The sequence below is a fragment of the Eschscholzia californica genome, unplaced genomic scaffold, assembly GCF_041429995.1.
Source record: "Eschscholzia californica isolate CP2 unplaced genomic scaffold, dmEscCali1.0.p SCAF_6, whole genome shotgun sequence".
Taxonomy (NCBI): domain Eukaryota; kingdom Viridiplantae; phylum Streptophyta; class Magnoliopsida; order Ranunculales; family Papaveraceae; genus Eschscholzia; species Eschscholzia californica.
The window spans coordinates 43,640,340-43,657,526 of NW_028238483.1; the positions used below are offsets into that span (position 1 = coordinate 43,640,340).

At 37.2% G+C, this 17,187-nt stretch overlaps 3 protein-coding genes and 4 non-coding genes across 8 annotated transcripts; 5 read left to right on the forward strand and 2 right to left on the reverse strand.

Moving 5' to 3' along the window:
- Positions 1 to 245: 245 nt before the first annotated feature.
- On the forward strand, positions 246 to 7,459 carry CPSF100 (cleavage and polyadenylation specificity factor 100). The gene is made up of 18 exons (XM_086650449.1): positions 246 to 480; positions 1,424 to 1,592; positions 1,897 to 1,993; positions 2,162 to 2,288; positions 2,391 to 2,506; positions 2,717 to 2,811; positions 2,893 to 3,044; positions 3,163 to 3,220; positions 3,302 to 3,409; positions 3,801 to 4,053; positions 4,420 to 4,604; positions 4,824 to 4,913; positions 5,101 to 5,199; positions 5,768 to 5,899; positions 5,992 to 6,036; positions 6,496 to 6,663; positions 6,987 to 7,061; positions 7,182 to 7,459. The coding sequence occupies exons 1-18, from the start codon at positions 332 to 334 to the stop codon at positions 7,281 to 7,283; spliced, it is 2,220 nt and encodes a 739-aa protein (XP_086506575.1). The 5' UTR covers positions 246 to 331; the 3' UTR covers positions 7,284 to 7,459.
- A 401-nt stretch (positions 7,460 to 7,860) lies between these two features.
- Positions 7,861 to 7,932, forward strand: TRNAM-CAU (transfer RNA methionine (anticodon CAU)). Its single transcript has one exon. It is a non-coding gene; the product is annotated as a tRNA-Met (tRNA).
- Positions 7,933 to 8,054: 122 nt separating this feature from the next.
- LOC147535354 (small nucleolar RNA U3) lies at positions 8,055 to 8,274 on the forward strand. Its single transcript, XR_015228988.1, has one exon. It is a non-coding gene; the product is annotated as a small nucleolar RNA U3 (small nucleolar RNA).
- A 158-nt stretch (positions 8,275 to 8,432) lies between these two features.
- LOC147535355 (uncharacterized) lies at positions 8,433 to 11,593 on the forward strand. The gene is made up of 5 exons (XM_086650450.1): positions 8,433 to 9,785; positions 9,871 to 9,929; positions 10,339 to 10,467; positions 10,556 to 10,691; positions 11,118 to 11,593. Exons 1-5 carry the CDS (start codon positions 9,081 to 9,083, stop codon positions 11,421 to 11,423), a joined length of 1,335 nt encoding a protein of 444 aa, XP_086506576.1. The 5' UTR covers positions 8,433 to 9,080; the 3' UTR covers positions 11,424 to 11,593.
- Positions 11,594 to 11,714: 121 nt separating this feature from the next.
- Positions 11,715 to 11,933, reverse strand: LOC147535356 (small nucleolar RNA U3). Its single transcript, XR_015228987.1, has one exon. It is a non-coding gene; the product is annotated as a small nucleolar RNA U3 (small nucleolar RNA).
- Positions 11,934 to 12,054: 121 nt separating this feature from the next.
- Positions 12,055 to 12,126, reverse strand: TRNAM-CAU (transfer RNA methionine (anticodon CAU)). The gene has a single exon. It is a non-coding gene; the product is annotated as a tRNA-Met (tRNA).
- Positions 12,127 to 12,417: 291 nt separating this feature from the next.
- On the forward strand, positions 12,418 to 16,358 carry LOC147535358 (uncharacterized). Of its 2 annotated transcripts, none has more exons than XM_086649278.1 (5): positions 12,418 to 13,173; positions 14,646 to 14,712; positions 15,412 to 15,460; positions 15,915 to 15,959; positions 16,043 to 16,358. In XM_086649278.1, exons 1-5 carry the CDS (start codon positions 12,907 to 12,909, stop codon positions 16,107 to 16,109), a joined length of 495 nt encoding a protein of 164 aa, XP_086505404.1. In that variant the 5' UTR covers positions 12,418 to 12,906; the 3' UTR covers positions 16,110 to 16,358. The 2 variants fall into 2 exon arrangements, with proteins under 2 accessions (XP_086505404.1, XP_086505406.1); XM_086649280.1 differs by having other exon boundaries at positions 12,505 to 13,173; positions 16,036 to 16,358.
- Positions 16,359 to 17,187: the final 829 nt, after the last annotated feature.

Consider the following 17,187-nt stretch of genomic DNA (forward strand, 5'->3'; position numbering starts at 1 on the left):
TGAGTACCACGAGCCCCAAAAATTTCAAAACACACGATATCACTAGCAGACCAGAAAGCTTGTCCGCATCAGTACGCATAGTACTTTAACACCTTCGAGTGAAGAAGCCCTTGTTGGGAGTCATTACATAACAAGAGTATAGTCTACTAATCTAACGGTTCTGATTTCATCTGATGAGGAAGAACAAACATATCATCTTCCCCCTTCTGAAACCCAAACAAAACCCCGCGCATTTCTGTATGATGCTTCGCTTTTCTCCCCCCGAACTAGTTTTTAGAGAGAGAAAGTAACACTGAGAGAGAGAAGTTAAGAGAGAGAAACGACTACCGCCATGGGAACTAGGGTTGAAGTAACTCCTCTCAGTGGAGTTTATAGTGAAGATCCTCTAGCTTACCTTCTTTCCATCGATGGATTTAATATCTTACTTGATTGTGGATGGAACGATCTATTCAATGTCAAAATCCTTGAACCCCTTTCAAGGTAGATATCTCCTTTATACTCATTCTTTCACTCTCTATTTGCTCAATGGTGCCATCTTTCACTCTATATTTAATGTCAAAAATGTAATAACCAGAACAAGTAGAATTAGGTTTTGATTTGGGCAGAATTTTGATAATGGTGAATTTGGAATATATTTTGTTTTACTATATAGTTATGAAAAGTTTCAATCTTTGATGCCCAATGACCCATCTTCTACTCTTTAGAACAATTGCATTATGTTTTGAACCAAAAAGTATTAACCAGAACAAGTAGAATCAGGTTTTTATTTGGGCAGAATTTTGATAATGGTGGATTTGGAGTTTTTTTTGCTAACTCATTTGGGTTTACTTGGGTACCCAAAAGGATTTCTTATTTTTTTTCTTGAAAAATAAAAGGATTTCTTATTGGGATAGATGATTTGAGGTTGATATCTCATGATATTCAATGGGTTAATTGGAAAGGGAGAAATAAACTATTTTTTGTAGAAGAGATGCCATTGGAAATGTTCTAGATATTAAGGCAAGTTTGGCTCATGAAGGGGTCCCCTTTTCATAGTTAATTGTTTCGTTAATGTTAAAGGGAATATAGGTTTTCTAACAGCTATTAGAAAAGGTTTATAGGGGAAATGGGCGGTATATCATGAAGTTACTCATTGCGTTATATATGTTTTTGTACTATTCATTACTGGTGCTGTTCGATTTTACATGTGTTATCTGTCGAGTTGTTCTTTCCTTTGGTTGACATTGAAGACAATATGCTCTATAACCCAATTCAAAGAGTATCCGATACATGTCATATTGACATGTGAAGGCGTAGGTAGGAAGTATAATTTGCTCATATAACTAAGGGAAAGGTTACCCATTTATATTGTTCCAAGTTCCAACATGCTCTCAGTAGCTGTTATTTGTGTTAATGGATTATAATGGATCGGTGTTGTTTGCAGGGTGGCTCCCAAGATTGATGCTGTTTTGTTATCACATCCTGATATACTTCACCTAGGTGCTTTGCCATATGCCATGAAACATTTTGGACTTTCCGCTCCAGTTTATTCAACTGAACCTGTATATAGACTAGGCCTCATGACTATGTACGACCACTTTATTTCTCAAAAGGTGATGTCTATTTTCTCCTTTTTGAAGTCTGACATATCAACATAAGTTCATGAGATAATTGACATTATATATGTCTTTGAAGAATGCATCTTTTTATAGGTTGCATCGTGTATCTGTAGACAACACCTTACTCCATCTTAGTGAACTTTTAATTCCTGATTTCTTGCCTCTCTCGGTCAACTTCACTTCTTCTTTTGTAGTAATCTACTAATGAGAGGTACAAGTTGGCATTGGTTTGAGCCACTTTGAGGTACTTGTCTGCAAAAGTTTCTAATCTTCATAAGGTTTTCTATTATCTCTGCAGCAAACTTCAGAAACTGATCTATTTAGTCTGGAGGATATTGATTTCGCTTTTGAAAGTATTACCAGATTGACCTACTTTCAGAATTTTCACCTTTCTGGTAACATTTTCTTTTTATCTCATCTTGTTACGACGATACTAGGTTAGCTTTTATTGGAGAATGGTATGCGTGTAATATACAACGTGAACTGTGCAGATGTAGGCTTATCTCCATTAATTTATGACATTATTGTGTTCTCCTTCTTTTGCTTTTTCAACCTTATAATAGACAAAGGAGAGGGTATTGTTATTGCTCCTCATGTGGCTGGACATCTCCTGGGTGGTACTGTCTGGAAGATAACGAAAGATGGTGAGGATGTAATATACGCTGTAGACTTCAACCATCGGAAAGAAAGGTTCTATTCAACTTTCTTGGAGATAATTTCAATTTTTGTTTAGTATTATGCTTTAAAAGGAAAAGAGGAAAATACTTACTGATTTTTTTTATTGTGGGCTAGACACTTGAATGGAACTGTCCTGGAATCTTTTGTTCGACCTGCTGTTTTGATAACTGATGCCTATAATGCTTTGAACAATCAACCTCCTAGACGGCAACGGGACCAGGAGTTCTTAGGTATTTCTTTTGCAAGAATGAGGAGTTAGTTATTTTTGTTCGTACTCTTTTTTTCTTTTCCGGTCCCCCCCCCCCCCCCCTGTGATTCTTCTCGAACCTTTTATTCTTCCAATTCTTGTATTTCTAGAACTAACATTTTCAACTTAAAATTTATAGCTTTTGGAAATTCGATTTGATTGATCTCGTTGAGGTTGTCTTACTTTTGTTTAGATAGGATACTTAAGACCCTAAGAGGAGATGGGAATGTACTGCTTCCCGTTGATACAGCAGGACGAGTTCTGGAACTTCTTTTGATTTTGGAACAGGTCAGTATTTGATAATTTCTTTTATTTCTTCAGCTGAGTAACTTCACAAAATTGATGGTTTTCTGTTTCTTCAAATTGCAGTACTGGGCACAGAATCATCTGACTTATCCTATATACTTTCTTACCTATGTGGCGTCTAGTACTGTCGACTATGTCAAGAGCTTCCTTGAGTGGATGAGTGACTCAATAGCGAAATCATTTGAGCACACACGAGACAATGCTTTTCTTTTGAAGTCAGTAACCTCTTTCCCTACTTTGTCAATATCGACAGAGAATACATCTTATATCCGATGGGAGTTTTAGTTGAATAAAGAGAAAATAATGATCTCATTAAAATTCTAAACATTTCAGGCATGTTACCCTCCTGGTCGACAAGAGTGCGCTGGAAAACGTGCCAGATGGTCCAAAGGTTAAGATGCCTACATTTCTTTTCAACAATTCTATATCTATTTAGTTTTAGGGGATAGGGTCAACTAATACTTTTCTCTAGATTGTTTTAGCTTCAATGGCCAGTTTGGAATTGGGATTTTCTCATGATATATTTGCCGAATGGGCAACGGACGCCAAGAACCTCGTTCTTTTTACAGAAAGAGGCCAGGTATATATCCCAGTTGTTTGTCCATCTGATTGGTTTCCTGATCTTCTAACACACCTGTCTTCCTTTTAAGTTGAGGAAACTATTGCGTAACAGCAGATTTCTGCTTGTTATCTTTCTTCGTGAAATCATTTAGCTTTTCTTGTAATTTTACTCGTCTCAAAATATATTTTTATAAACCAAAAAAGTTAGGCCCTACATCAGAATATTTTCAATCTCATTGATATTTGTTAAAGACAGAAAGGAAAAATTCCTCTCGATTAGATTCCTGGATGACCGGAACTGCCTAGTAGCCATGTTTATAATGTTTGTTACCAACATTTAGGCTTGTCTATCTCTTTTCATTTGATGCATAGTTTTATTATTGGTTTTCGTTTTACTTCGCTCTTGTCAGTTTGGTACGTTAGCTCGCATGCTTCAAGCAGATCCACCACCTAAAGCAGTAAAGGTTGATATGAGCAAGAGGGTCCCATTGGTAGGGGAAGAGTTGAAAGCTTATGAAGAAGAGCAAAACAGAATAAAGAAGGAAGAAGCTTTAAAAGCTAGTCTTAGCAAAGAGGAGGATTTAAAAACATCTAATGTATCTGATGTTAATGTTAGTGATCCTATGGTCATTGATGCAACCACTGATCCTGCTCCATCTGATGGTATTATGTTCACTCCTCTTTGCCTATGATCATGCAGTGGTTTCTGCGACATACTATCTTTCATTGTTTTTCTCTATGACTTATGAATCCCAATTTATGTAAAAGGCCAAAATGACCCAGACATCAACTTCATAAGCTATGGATAAACCTAAATGCAATACTAGATCCCAACTATAAGGTGCACTAGGTCTTATTTACACATGTACGCTTTCTTCTGGTTTCCCTAGGGGTTCAATGTTCTGCATTTTCTTTTAGAGCATCTGTTAGGCTCATTATTCTTGTTTGAGGTAATTGTAAGGAAATTATGATGCAGTTCATGTAGTGTATGTGTAATAGCTCATTTCTACTTTTTAATTTTCTTTCCAGTGGCGGTTCTACGGGGTGGTTTGCACCTTGACATCTTCATTGATGGGTTTGTTCCTCCTTCCACAAGTGTTGCCCCAATGTTTCCTTTTTACGAAAACATTTCTGAATGGGATGATTTTGGAGAGATCATCAATCCTGATGATTACGTAATTAAGGAAGAAGACATGGATCTAATGTCGATGCATGTAAGTTTCTAGTGACATACTTGTAGTACCATATACAATAAGAGACCTTGAAAAGAATCCTTGTATCGTCAATAATCTCTCGGTATTAGGTGCTTATTTCTCTCAGGCAAAACCGGGGGTCTTCCTTACAACATTAAATCATGCTTTATACTGATTTGGTCTTCAAATGTTTTAAAATGACGGGTTATGGACTCATGGTTTAGATGTTATGTTACTCAGGTTGGACATCCAGATGGAAAACTTGATGAAAGCACTGCTAACCTTATACAGGATTCAAAACCTTCGAAAATTGTTTCAAATGAATTGACGGTAAGTCGTATGAACCTGGGGTTTCATAAACTCTAAATTTCATGGATTTCTAAAATCTGTGAATTATTTAGATAAGGTGCTTAGCATATCCAGAACCATACGAGAACTCTTATCCTCTCATTCGATCAATTGTTCCCTCCTAAACATGATATTAACAAATAACAATTAAAACATTTCTCTTTTTCAGGTGCAAGTGAAGTGTTCGTTGGTTTACATGGACTATGAGGGTCGTTCGGATGGACGTTCTATTAAATCGATCCTCGCTCATGTGGCCCCCCTGAAGCTTGTATGTGCATTATTCAGTTTCTGTTATATATTCCATATTGATCATCAAATTGCGTAACATAATTTACGACTTCCGCTCAATTAATTTATCCCATTTACCTTGGTTGAAAAATTTATGTTTCAGTATGTCGTATGCGGTGCTTCAGTAGTACACCTTTTTTTTTTAAAGTAGTACACATCTTATTGGATTTCAGTTTATTTTGAATTCTTCTTCTAGACTTCAGAGTGTTTTATTACTTTTATATTATGTATATATTGATACTCCTACATCCGAACAGTCAAATCACAATACGTCTAAAAAAAAGATATGTTTGTGACTAGATGGCTAAAAGTTTTGTAGAATGAATACTTGCTAGTTAGTCCTTGAGATATTCTGAGAAGGCTTGGAAAAACAGTCTACTTATTTTTTTAATGCAAAGATTTAGAATATAGGGTCATTGAAGTACCCCAAAAACGCAAACGAGATCAGAATTCCAGTGAACAAGGGGAACAAAATTTTCAGTTGAACGTTGGTGACAGTTACTGATTCGCTAAAATCTATGTTAACAAGGTGCCTTCTCATGTAACAGGTTTTGGTGCACGGGTCAGCTGAGGCAACTGAGCATTTGAAGCAGCACTGTTTGAAAAATGTGTGCCCACATGTCTATGCGCCCAAGCTTGAAGAGAATATTGATGTTACGTCAGATTTATGTGCTTACAAGGTTACTGAAAATGACTTAACTTTGAGATTTATGTAGACTAGAAACGTCTGATCAGCTGAACTAAATCCGCTTTTCCCATGCTGGAATAACAGGTACAACTCTCTGAGAAGCTGATGAGTAATGTACTTTTGAAAAAGGTAAGCATTTCTTACTACTATGTATTTGCATGTTAATGCTGTTACGATCAATAAACTAACATGTTAAGATTATTATCGATATATACCCTACATATTATGTATTTCTCTTGGAAACTCCTGACGACAAAATTATAACAGAATGATTAGAGCTTATCCAGTGGGGGATTCAAGAATCAAGTGTAGGTCACACAGGTCTCATGAAAAAGTGTCTTTATTAAAGCAAGAAGCCACAATTTTAGTTTACGGCATTCGTCTAGAAATGTCTCTCTCGAATTTTCTTGGTTTTGAAAGTTGTTTTTAGGTGGTAGATACTTGTGGGAGAAACTTACTGAAGTGTTTCAGTCAAAGTTTTGATAGCTTTTTGATGAGTAAAACTATAATTTAGTGAATGAGGTCTCCAAAATTTATTTTCTGAGTTCTTCGACTTTTGGTTCCATCTGAAATACTATCAAATTACAGCTCGGAGATCATGAAGTAGCTTGGGTTGATGCTGAAGTAGGAAAAACGGAAAACGACGTGCTGTCTTTGCTTCCTCTCTCAACCCCACCTCCACCACATAAATCCGTTTTCGTTGGTGATTTAAAATTAGCAGATTTCAAGCAGTTCCTAGCAAGCAAAGGTGTCCAGGTGAGTAATGCCTTCATCTTGCGTCTGCATATGATATGAAATGCGATGTAGTTTTCTTTCTAAGTAGTTGAGATTGTCCGATCCACACGAGTGACCGTGGGTCCAATTGGAATTGGAGGTAGCCTGAGCCAATTCAATGGCGAACACCGGAGTCAGTTGTTACGCATGAAACTTGAATAGTTGAAGCTTAATTTGGCTGGGATCAGGAATAGGATCACGACCGACCCCTAGCTGATCCCTCTCCAACCTGTTTAGATCGTTCTTGTGTTCGCGGGATGTACTAGAAACATAAGTTTAACTTGGATTCCTAACAACCCTTGTAGGTTGAATTTGCTGCTGGTGCTTTACGATGTGGGGAGTATGTTACACTCCGAAAAGTTGGAGATGCAACACAAAAGGTGATTCTCTCTCTCTCTCTCTGTCTGGTTTTCCGAAATGTATTTGTTCAATTTATGATAACTTGGGTATAAATAGTTGCTTGAGATCCCATCTTTTGATTTGTTATTCATTTTAATCAGGGCGGAACGGGTGGTACTCAGCAAGTAGTGATTGAAGGCCCTCTAACTGAAGAATATTACAAGATTCGCGAGTATCTTTATTCACAATTCTACTTGCTATAGATCAACGAATTCCAGCGAGCAATTTGATTAGCTGTAGAAAAGTTTTTGTGACAGAATATGTTAGAGACAATTGTATCTTTGCTCAAACTGAATTTCATTTTAGACAAATTCTTTACTGTTTATGTAATTGTATGGATTGAAATGGAGAGATTTAAAGATCAAATCATTTTCAGTTAGGACTGCCCCAACCATCTTATTGTCTGAATTTGACTCTTCTAATTCGTCTGAATCTAAGGTGTGGATTTACAACATAAAAATATTATTTGACAATTTTCTTTTGTCTTTTTGTCTACTCCCGCTCCACTATAATACAATTTTCACCACCACCATACCTCAACTACCATGATAGGCACACCTCCACCATAAGCACCACCATTGCCATTGTACCTCTACCACCACCCATTACATCACCAGCACAACTACCACACTTCCACCACCACTACAACCACCGCAATTCCACCACATCATAAACATTCAAATAAACATTCTCAAAAGTTACTAGACTTGAATGTCTCCTCCAAGTTTGACAGAAGAGAAACAATTTAATAAATTAAAAGTGAAATACATGTCAACAAGAATCAGAGTGGCGCAGCGGAAGCGTGGTGGGCCCATAACCCACAGGTCCCAGGATCGAAACCTGGCTCTGATAAATATATATGTTATTTTTTCTAATTTTCCAAAAAACCCTATAAAATCTGAAGTTTTAGTACCACATCGCTTGTAGAGTAAAACCAACGTAGGTTTATAAACCACCTGACAGGAGATAATGGCACGACCTTACTTGAACAGGATCTGTTCTATAGGATCGTACATCTGTATCCTTGATTTCTAAGGAGACAGGAACCTAAGTCTGGTCGATGAACCATGACCGTCCGATCAGAGCGTGATTAATGGCCAGATGTGATCTGTGTATCATAATCATCAGCTGTAGATGATCGTTCTCAGCTCGTCCTTGGATGGCTGAGATGGTCGGACGGTTGTCTGACAGACTCCCCCAACTTCTTTTTTTACCTATACACCGAGAATTGAGAGTGCCTTTAAAAGGTTCCCATAATATATTGGGCCATTGACTAAATGAGCTGTTAGTTAGAAAATATTCCACGTGAGTCACGTGATATTAAGGTGTTGACTTTTCTTCTCCATTTCTTCACTCTTTCTCTCACTTAAATTTCTCACTCCTCCCCTCCATTAATCTCACTGTAATAATCAAGTCTTTACTTTCAAACCCAGGTAAGTAGTATCAACTACCCAATAATATTCCTTTCTGATTCTTCTTTAATTTCAATCAAAAATTTTGATCTTGAAACCAAATTCCTCCTGGTTCTTTCTTCTGAACTTACCTTTTCATCCTTCTTACATCTTTTGCTGTTTAATCTCTGGTTTTTTAGTTCAAGACTAGTAATTCTAATATGGGTATAAGATTTTCATGCGATTTGAGTAATCAAGATTGATATGAAGTGATTTTATTCACATATTAGAGGTACCCATTTTGGATTTGCTTGTATTTGATCTATATTATGTACTTGAAATATTAATGTCAGAGTTGAATTCTTATGTTCACTTCAAAACCCTCAACTGATTAAGAAGATCCCCTTTGTTATTATAAGTAATTAGAGAGATAGAGGAAACTTTCTTCCACTTTATTCCCCATCCAAATATAAGTTGAGTTCCCCAAGTTTTACTTTGTAACATGTATATGAAATCTAGCTCTATTTGTTTCTTCCCTTGTCTACATAATAAGTTAATTATTAGGGTAGGAGAAGGAAACAGTCTGTTATAATGAATTCCTAGGGTTTAATGTCTCTACTGTGCGGTCTTCCTCTACTTGAATGTGTTTATTGCCTTGGATGTGCTCGGTGGGCGTGGAAACGATGTCTTCATAGTGCAGGCAATGAGAGTCAAAATTGGGGACTTGCCGATACAGAAGAGTTTGAACCTGTCCCTCGACTTTGCCGCCTTATTCTATCTGTGTATGAAGACGATATCAGAAACCCTCTTTGGGCTCCTCCTGGAGGGTATCGGATTAATCCCGATTGGGTTATTTTGAGAAAAACCTATAAGGATACCGAGGGGCACGCCCCTCCTTACACGATATACCTTAATCACGATAAGGCCGAAATAATCATGGTTATTAGGGGCTTTAATGTTTCCAAGGAAAGCGATTACACAGTTTTATTAGATAACAAACTTGGGCAGAAGAAATTCGATGGTGGGTATGTTCATAATGGGCTGTTGAAGGCAGCTGAGTGGGTTTTCGAAGAAGAATGTGATATTCTAAAGGAATTGGTTGAGAAATATCCGACGTATAAGTTGATGTTTGGTGGACATTCGTTGGGGTCTGGTGTAGCAACACTTCTAGCAATGGTGGTGGTTCAGAATCGGAATAGATTAGGAAATTTAGATAGAAAGAGGATCAAGTGTTATTCGATGGCTCCTGCTAGATGTGTGTCACTAAATTTAGCTGTTCGATATGCAGATGTTATCAACTCGGTTGTGCTTCAGGCAAGTTTATGCTTTCTTGATTTGTTATGTTGAAGTTCTTTCTCAATTTCAGCCCTAACCAGTGGTTCATTTTTTTTTCCATCAGGACGACTTTTTACCTCGGACATCCACACCGTTGGAGGATATGTTTAAGTCGGTCTTCTGGTAAAGCTAGTTCATTTTTCATTTACCTATCTCTCCTAGTTGTATCTTTATTCACTAATTTCTTACTACCTTCGGAAATCTGAATCCACGGCCGATGGCAAGTTAAAATCCTTCCTGGCCCAAAGTAAATAGACGCCATCTTTCATAGCTCATTCTAGTGCAACTAGGGGTGGGAATCGGGCCAGGCACCCACATGCTGTTTTCTCTCCGGGGCAGGGTGGAAGGGAAAAATATTTCGTTGGTTATTAAGCAATCAGGCGGACCATGCCGTGTTGTGCAATTTTGTAGCAAATGGCATCAAACTCCTTTGTTATTTGTAATATGTTCGAAGAAGTAATTTATTGTAAAGAAGAAATTCTTTGATGTTCCTTAAAAAATGAAGTCGGTTGATGTCTTCTTGTCAAAACAGTTTGCCATGTTTACTCTGCCTAAGGTGCATGATTGATACATGTACGCCTGAGGAAAAGATGCTCAGAGACCCAAGGCGGTTATATGCACCCGGTCGGCTTTTTCACATTGTTAACAGAAAGCCATTCAGGTATTCCCCTTCTATATATAAGTGTTTTCGACAGACAATTAAGCTTGAAAGACTCAAGTGTGCTTATATATTTCAATATGGTTTTTAGGTGTGGAAGATATCCCCCAGTTGTTAGGACGGCCGTGCCTGTAGCTGGAAGGTTCGAGCAGATTGTTCTTTCTTGTAATGCAACTTCAGACCATGCCATTATTTGGATAGAGAGAGAATCCGAAAGAGCTCTGGAGGTAAGTTACTCTCTCCTTTTCTCCATTACATTTCTAATTTAGAATTACAGCATCAACGTTTCACTCGAATGAGAGCTTGACTTAAATTCTCAACTATAAAGATTAAAATCCAGGTTAAGTTATGATCCTTAGTCTACAAAAGACACTATAGTAGCACTTGTTGGAGTCTGAATTCACTCTGAGTTAGATTTCAAAATGTTTGTGTTTAGCTAATTCATGATGTCAGACTCATTTGAGCAGCTAGTTTTGGATCACTTGAGTTAGACCGACGACTCAGATTCAGACAATGATACAAAAACAACCACGACCATTTATCAGTAGAAAAACGCAGAAGTTATCTTTAATCTCAGCAAAAATAAGCCTTTAAATTCTTGGTATGTCTTGTTCCAATGGCGGATCTTAAATTTTTCTATCTCATAAGTGCAGTTGATGCTTGAGAAGGATCGAGCTATGGAAATTCCAAGGAAACAAAAGATCGATCGACAAGAAACTCTCACTAGAGAAAAGATGGAAGAGTATCAAGCAGCACTAAATCAAGCAATTACTTTGGATATCCCAAATGCTTACTCTTGTTCTCGTTACGGGACATTCACCAAGCAAGAGCAAGACGATAATGAGCAGAGTTCTCGTGGACTCAGGGACGGAGCGGAAGTTGAAGCTGAGGGTTCATCTAAGAAGAGTTGGGATAGACTGATCGAAAAACTTTTAATTACAAATGAAGAATCCGACTAAATGAAGCTGGCGTGGAAACAACAAACAACATTCGGGGCGTTGTTATCATGTTTAGACACTCTTTTTTGTACCATTATCACGATAAAATGTTATCGGCCTACCATATTCTTGTAGCTATTTAGATAGTATTTTTTCGAATAACAATAAAGTAAATCGTGTCATTTGTATCATTTTATAGTGTGTGGCTTTACATTTTTTACAACTCCAAATGAATCCCATATAACCTAACTTGACTCAGATTGAGCATAGGTAAAAAAAAAAAAAAGAACACCGAAAAAAAAAAGTTTAGGGAGTCTGTCAGACAACCGTCCGACCATCTCAGCCATCCAAGGACGAGCTGAGAACGATCATCTACAGCTGAGATTATGATACACAGATCACATCTCGCCATTAATCACGCTCTGATCGGACGGTCATGGTTCATCGACCAGACTTAGGTTACTGTCTCCTTAGAAATCAAGGATACAGATGTACGATCCTATAGAACAGATCCTGTTCAAGTAAGGTCGTGCCATTATCTCCTGTCAGGTGGTTTATAAACCTATGTGGGTTTTACTCTACAAGCGATGTGGTACTAAAACTTCAAATTTGTAGGGTTTTCTGAAAAATGAGAAAAAATAACATATATATTTATCAGAGCCAGGTTTCGATCCTGGGACCTGTGGGTTATGGGCCCACCACGCTTCCGCTGCGCCACTCTGATTCTTGTTGACATGTATTTCACTTTTGATTTATTAGTGTTTCTCTTCTCTCAAACTTGTTTGAGAGATTTGACTCTAGTCACGTTTGAGTTCTAGTTGTGGCCGAAGGTCTAGTACTGTCGACTATGTCAAGAGCTTCCGTGAGTGGATGAGCGCCTCAATAGCAAAATCAATCATTTAAACACACACACGAGACAATGCTTTTCTTTTGGAGTCACTACCTCTCTCCCTACTTTGTCAATATTGACTGGAGAATACTGTCAACTTTATCTCGTACCTTATGATAGCTTTCCACATTTGTTTATAGACAATACACAGTTTAATGAACTCACTTGTGATACACCTTTGCTTTTGTAAGTTATGATTAGTATTCGGTCGTAGTATGTCGAGAAAGTTAGGTGCAAAAAGATATTTCAATGAAAATACAAAAACCACAACAATGCGAATTGCTCGATCACATTTCACAACTTGTAAATGTTGTTGCTAAGGATAAATCTCCAAGTCAACAATTAAATTGAATTCCAAAGAGAAGCTAGGTTCCACGGTCTATAGACTTTGTGAAAAAACAATTTCGACGTGTCTTTTAAAACCTGGACAAAACAAACAGCTATCGCCTATCGGTCTCATAGTTCACTTCCGGTATTTTATTTGTGTTAGAAAGAAATCGATCGTCATTAGCTGCAGATCAGTAGAGGAGGGAAACATTGGTGGCACATGAAACTTTTATTGAATGAAAAATAAGACCATTCGTTGATCAGAAAATTAATAAGAGCGCGAGCTTAATGGATCAAACCCAACCACCACCAACGCCGTCGCCACCACCAACGCCGTCGCCACCACCAACGCCGTCGCCACCACCACAAAGCGATTCTCCGGCGAACAAATCTCCATCAGAGACAGTTACTGATTCGCAACAATGCGAATCAACGGAACCAATTTTCGATCGTAATGAGATTTTCAAAGCTCTTGAAATCGTTGAGAGAGACTCCATGTCAATTGCTGATAGCTATATCTCTCTATTCTCTTCCCTCCGTTTGTTCCTTTCTGAGGTCACTTCTTAACCTAATTTTATCGATTAAACATTATTGAATTAATTAACTGACAGAAACCCAATTACTCCAGTTTAGAGTAGAAACCCCTTACAATAATTGATCAAATTAGGGTTTTGATTAGTTTCTTGTATTTTTGACATGCTTCCTCTTATATTAAGTTCTCTGTACAAATTTTCATGTTTTGGTTGCAACTCTAATTGAGCTTACCCCAGATTGTAATTCACCTTTTAACTGATAATCCTCTTTTAATATAAATTCGATCAATGCTAAACAACTGTATATCTGACTGTTTAAGAATTTCAAGATCAAATATTGAAACTTCATTTCTGATTAATATTATTGAACTTCCTGTCAAATTTGGTTTGTGTCAAAAGGTTGGATTCCTTGTCCTGTTAACTAAGTAGTTGAATAATCGATACCGGTATCTGAAGCATATGAGGCTAGGGGATATATATATATATATATATATAATGTATACATAGTTGGTGTGTGTGTTATGGGCGACGGGACCGCTGCACAATTTTATCGGGTATGTATCGGAGGTATGCTCCTGTATCAACTTAATGGCTAAAGCTTTTGTCAACAACCCTTGGATGGAGATGTTACCAAGTTGGTTTCCACCTTCTGGGTCTGGTGTGCGAGACACAGTTACATATTACCTTTCCAGAAAGAAAAACTTAATAGCTTAAATTAAGTAAACTAGAAGATTTATACTTTCTATCTGAAACTCTGATTCACGACTGAGTAACAGCGGCCGTTCGTTGTTACAACAGAAAGAAGGTGTTTTTGTAGAGGACAGGCGGTGTTTTGTAGACGGACCTAGTGTTAAGCACATTCGTAGTTTAAGGAGTTAATTGGAAGTGGCCTTCAGGGATTGAAGTGTATACCAGGGGCTTGAACATGCAATGCATTTATGTGGTTCGGGTCATCTGATAAATTAACAAATTTGGGTTTTTGTGTTATGAAATCACACCAAAAGTATTTATCTAGGACATGTTTATAACTGCTCTTTCCCGATTCCCTATAGTGTGCAAGTTACGACTTCGTTAAGAGTTTGGGGGATTGGGTAGAGTGTGAAAGATACATGACTTATTCTTTGGCTTGATGGTGCACTTCTCTCAATCGTAATTAGTTCCAAAATATTAGCTGTATAATTGGTCAGTTGTTTCCTCTGAGATCATGGACCTTTCTAAGTTGTTTCGTAATATCTAGATTTCTTCTTTGAAAATTTTATATATTTCAATCCACAAAGAAAGAGGTTCCCCTGAGAGCATATTTAACCAAAAAATGAAAAAGTGAGACCGTTCAAAACTCATAAAATATGATTACGGTTATTTGAAGCAAAAAGAAAGTAGAAATGGTATCTAGTGAAGACATAATATGTTTGAGATCGTAGGAGAAAACTCTGTCGCCTTTAGTCATTTCTTCATTGATTAGTAGGCTCATTCAAAAAATTTGTGATCTTGTAGGTCACCAACAGTTCGGTTGAACACATGCATTGCTTCAGTGATGCCGCAGGTCGCCTACAAGTATCTGGTAAACTTAAAAATTTCATTTGAAGAATGTAAAGTTGTTTTTTGTGGTTTTGTGTGTTCGCAACTGCAAGGCTTTTAGTTTTTCTTTTGTTGTTTCAATTTGTGTTTGAGTAAGTTAAGCTTGTCGACTCATGCATTTATGACATTCTTTCTCTTTCATAAGGACCAACATATATGCCATATTTGCATAAGATGGTCACGGGTTCAGATACTGACTCAAAGCTTACTTCATTTTTGTATGCCTCGATACTCGGTACGAAAAGAAGTTTCATGTGTATGAAACATTCACATGACCTTTTATTATGAGGTAGATAGTACCTGTACTTCAGGATCTTCGCGGAAAATTTAGTCAGGTTTTGAGGCTTGGGTTATCTCTGTCAATATTCTATTTGGCAAGAAAATGCCGGAGCGTGCAGTGATGGTAGGGAAGTTCATACTCGAGCACCTTACACCTTCTTTTGGTTGAAGGCCTGGTTCCAGTAACCGGAATATATCCTGTCTTTAAGAAACAAATATTCAAGCTTATGATTGATTCTGGGAATCTAATAATCAACAGGAAATGAATCTTTTTGGGCGAGTCGGCGTTGAAGCGTCACTACAAGTCCTCAACATCAAGAAACAATATCATCCTAAAACTTTTTCATGCTTTATTCATTTCACGTGTAATTGTGTACACTCTTATTCCCTTTTTACTGTGCAGCACTTGATGCAGCAACTAAGGGAAGCCATTACATAAATTCTTGTCTCAGGTATACATTTATATTTTATAGTCGACCCAGGTATACATAATGACGCAAATCTGTAATATGTATTAGAACGTAGTTAGGGGTTACATAAGTAATTAATTGTGTCTATTTTTCTGTTTCAATCAAGCTTCTAATTTTGTTTCACAATAACCTACTTGATAATTGTACATACTTAATAGGCGTAGAAGAAAATGCCTTGAGATATTTGATTTCGTTAGAGTCTATGAGTTACTGAATGTTCCTAATCTTCATTAAGTTATTATGTTCTTAGTAAGACAACCAGAAAAAATTGATAATATTACGTTTTATTATTCAATGTAATGTTCAAAATCGTGCCAACAACCCTTGGTTGGAGTGGTAAGAGGTTTAGTCTTCCACCTTAGAGGTCAAGGGTTCGAGGCACGCTTACAATTCCAAAAAAAGAAAAATGTTCAAAATCGTCTCTTTCCTGCTGCAGATTGAACGAGGAAATGAAAAGCATCGAGAGTCTAGCTCTGCAGTTGTATCCTTTCATTTCAATATCTATTTATTGATGTATATTTGATTTTGCTTCGTTTGTTTGCTTTTACTTAACAAAGTTTATAGAAAGATCCTGAGGAAAAACGTCGACACTTTGGACTCTGCTGTGAGCAAGATCGTCCGTTTTCCATGATCATGGTTGTCCCAATAAACAGGAAGAAAGAAGTGAAGAGCAACTTATATTTTATCTTAACTTTTTCCCTCTTAATTAATAGATCAACCCTGTAAGTAATTGCCCATGATTTCAGTATATCAGATGTTTCTCAGATCTTGTTAAAACTGAGGCAGTGTCATAGGGTATATTTAGTTCTCGTCGGAATGGTGTAACTTATTATTTTAACCTAATAGTTTCGGTAATTCTATCATTGTGCAGAACTTTGTCGATTTGTTTCTTTCTCGTGGTCTCTCTAAGCTTGATTAGGGTTGTCTCATAACATTAAGTTTCTCCTATCCTATGTTTTATCACAAGGGTTGTAAGTTTCAGGATTTTACCCATGCTTTAAATCTCTCTAGTTTTACCATAATTTCACGTTTCTCGGAAATATACACACGAACCATTTTTGGATTATAACTGAAACTCCCTTTTTTTGGATGCATCTTACATCAATAACTCGACCTCCGCTACCTATAGACAATTTTAAACAAGTCTCCCTTGCAGTGGATACCTGAATGCTAAGTATGGCTTGTAATAATCTATCTTCCTAGGCATAGGATGATTCTTTCACATGTTCAGCAGTTTACCGTCAAGTAGGGAGCCTGACTAACATAAGTAGTTGTTCATTCATTCTCATCTCCTAATTTCATCCTTTCGTTGTGTTGGCATTTAACTAGAGATCACCCAGGCTGCGTTAAATACATTCATGTCACTACATTAAGTTACAATTAAAGTTACACGTATTTTTGTCACTACAACGAGCATTATACGAATTCTTAGATTTTATAAGAGTTGAACGACAGTTAGACTTAAGTTATGAGCACAAATACATTCAAGTAAAGGTAAGGCTCGTGTAACTCGTCAAGAGCCTTTCAACAAAAAAAAAAAACTCGTCAAGAGCAATTTCATCTTAATATGCACTTTCTACTTTGCGTACATATACCAACTGACGAGGAATAACATAACCCGTTAATTGAGGGGTGGAAGCCTAACATAGTCAAAACAAGAGGTAATCCTTAAAGTTCATCTTATTCCGAGGGGCAAACCCGAAACAATT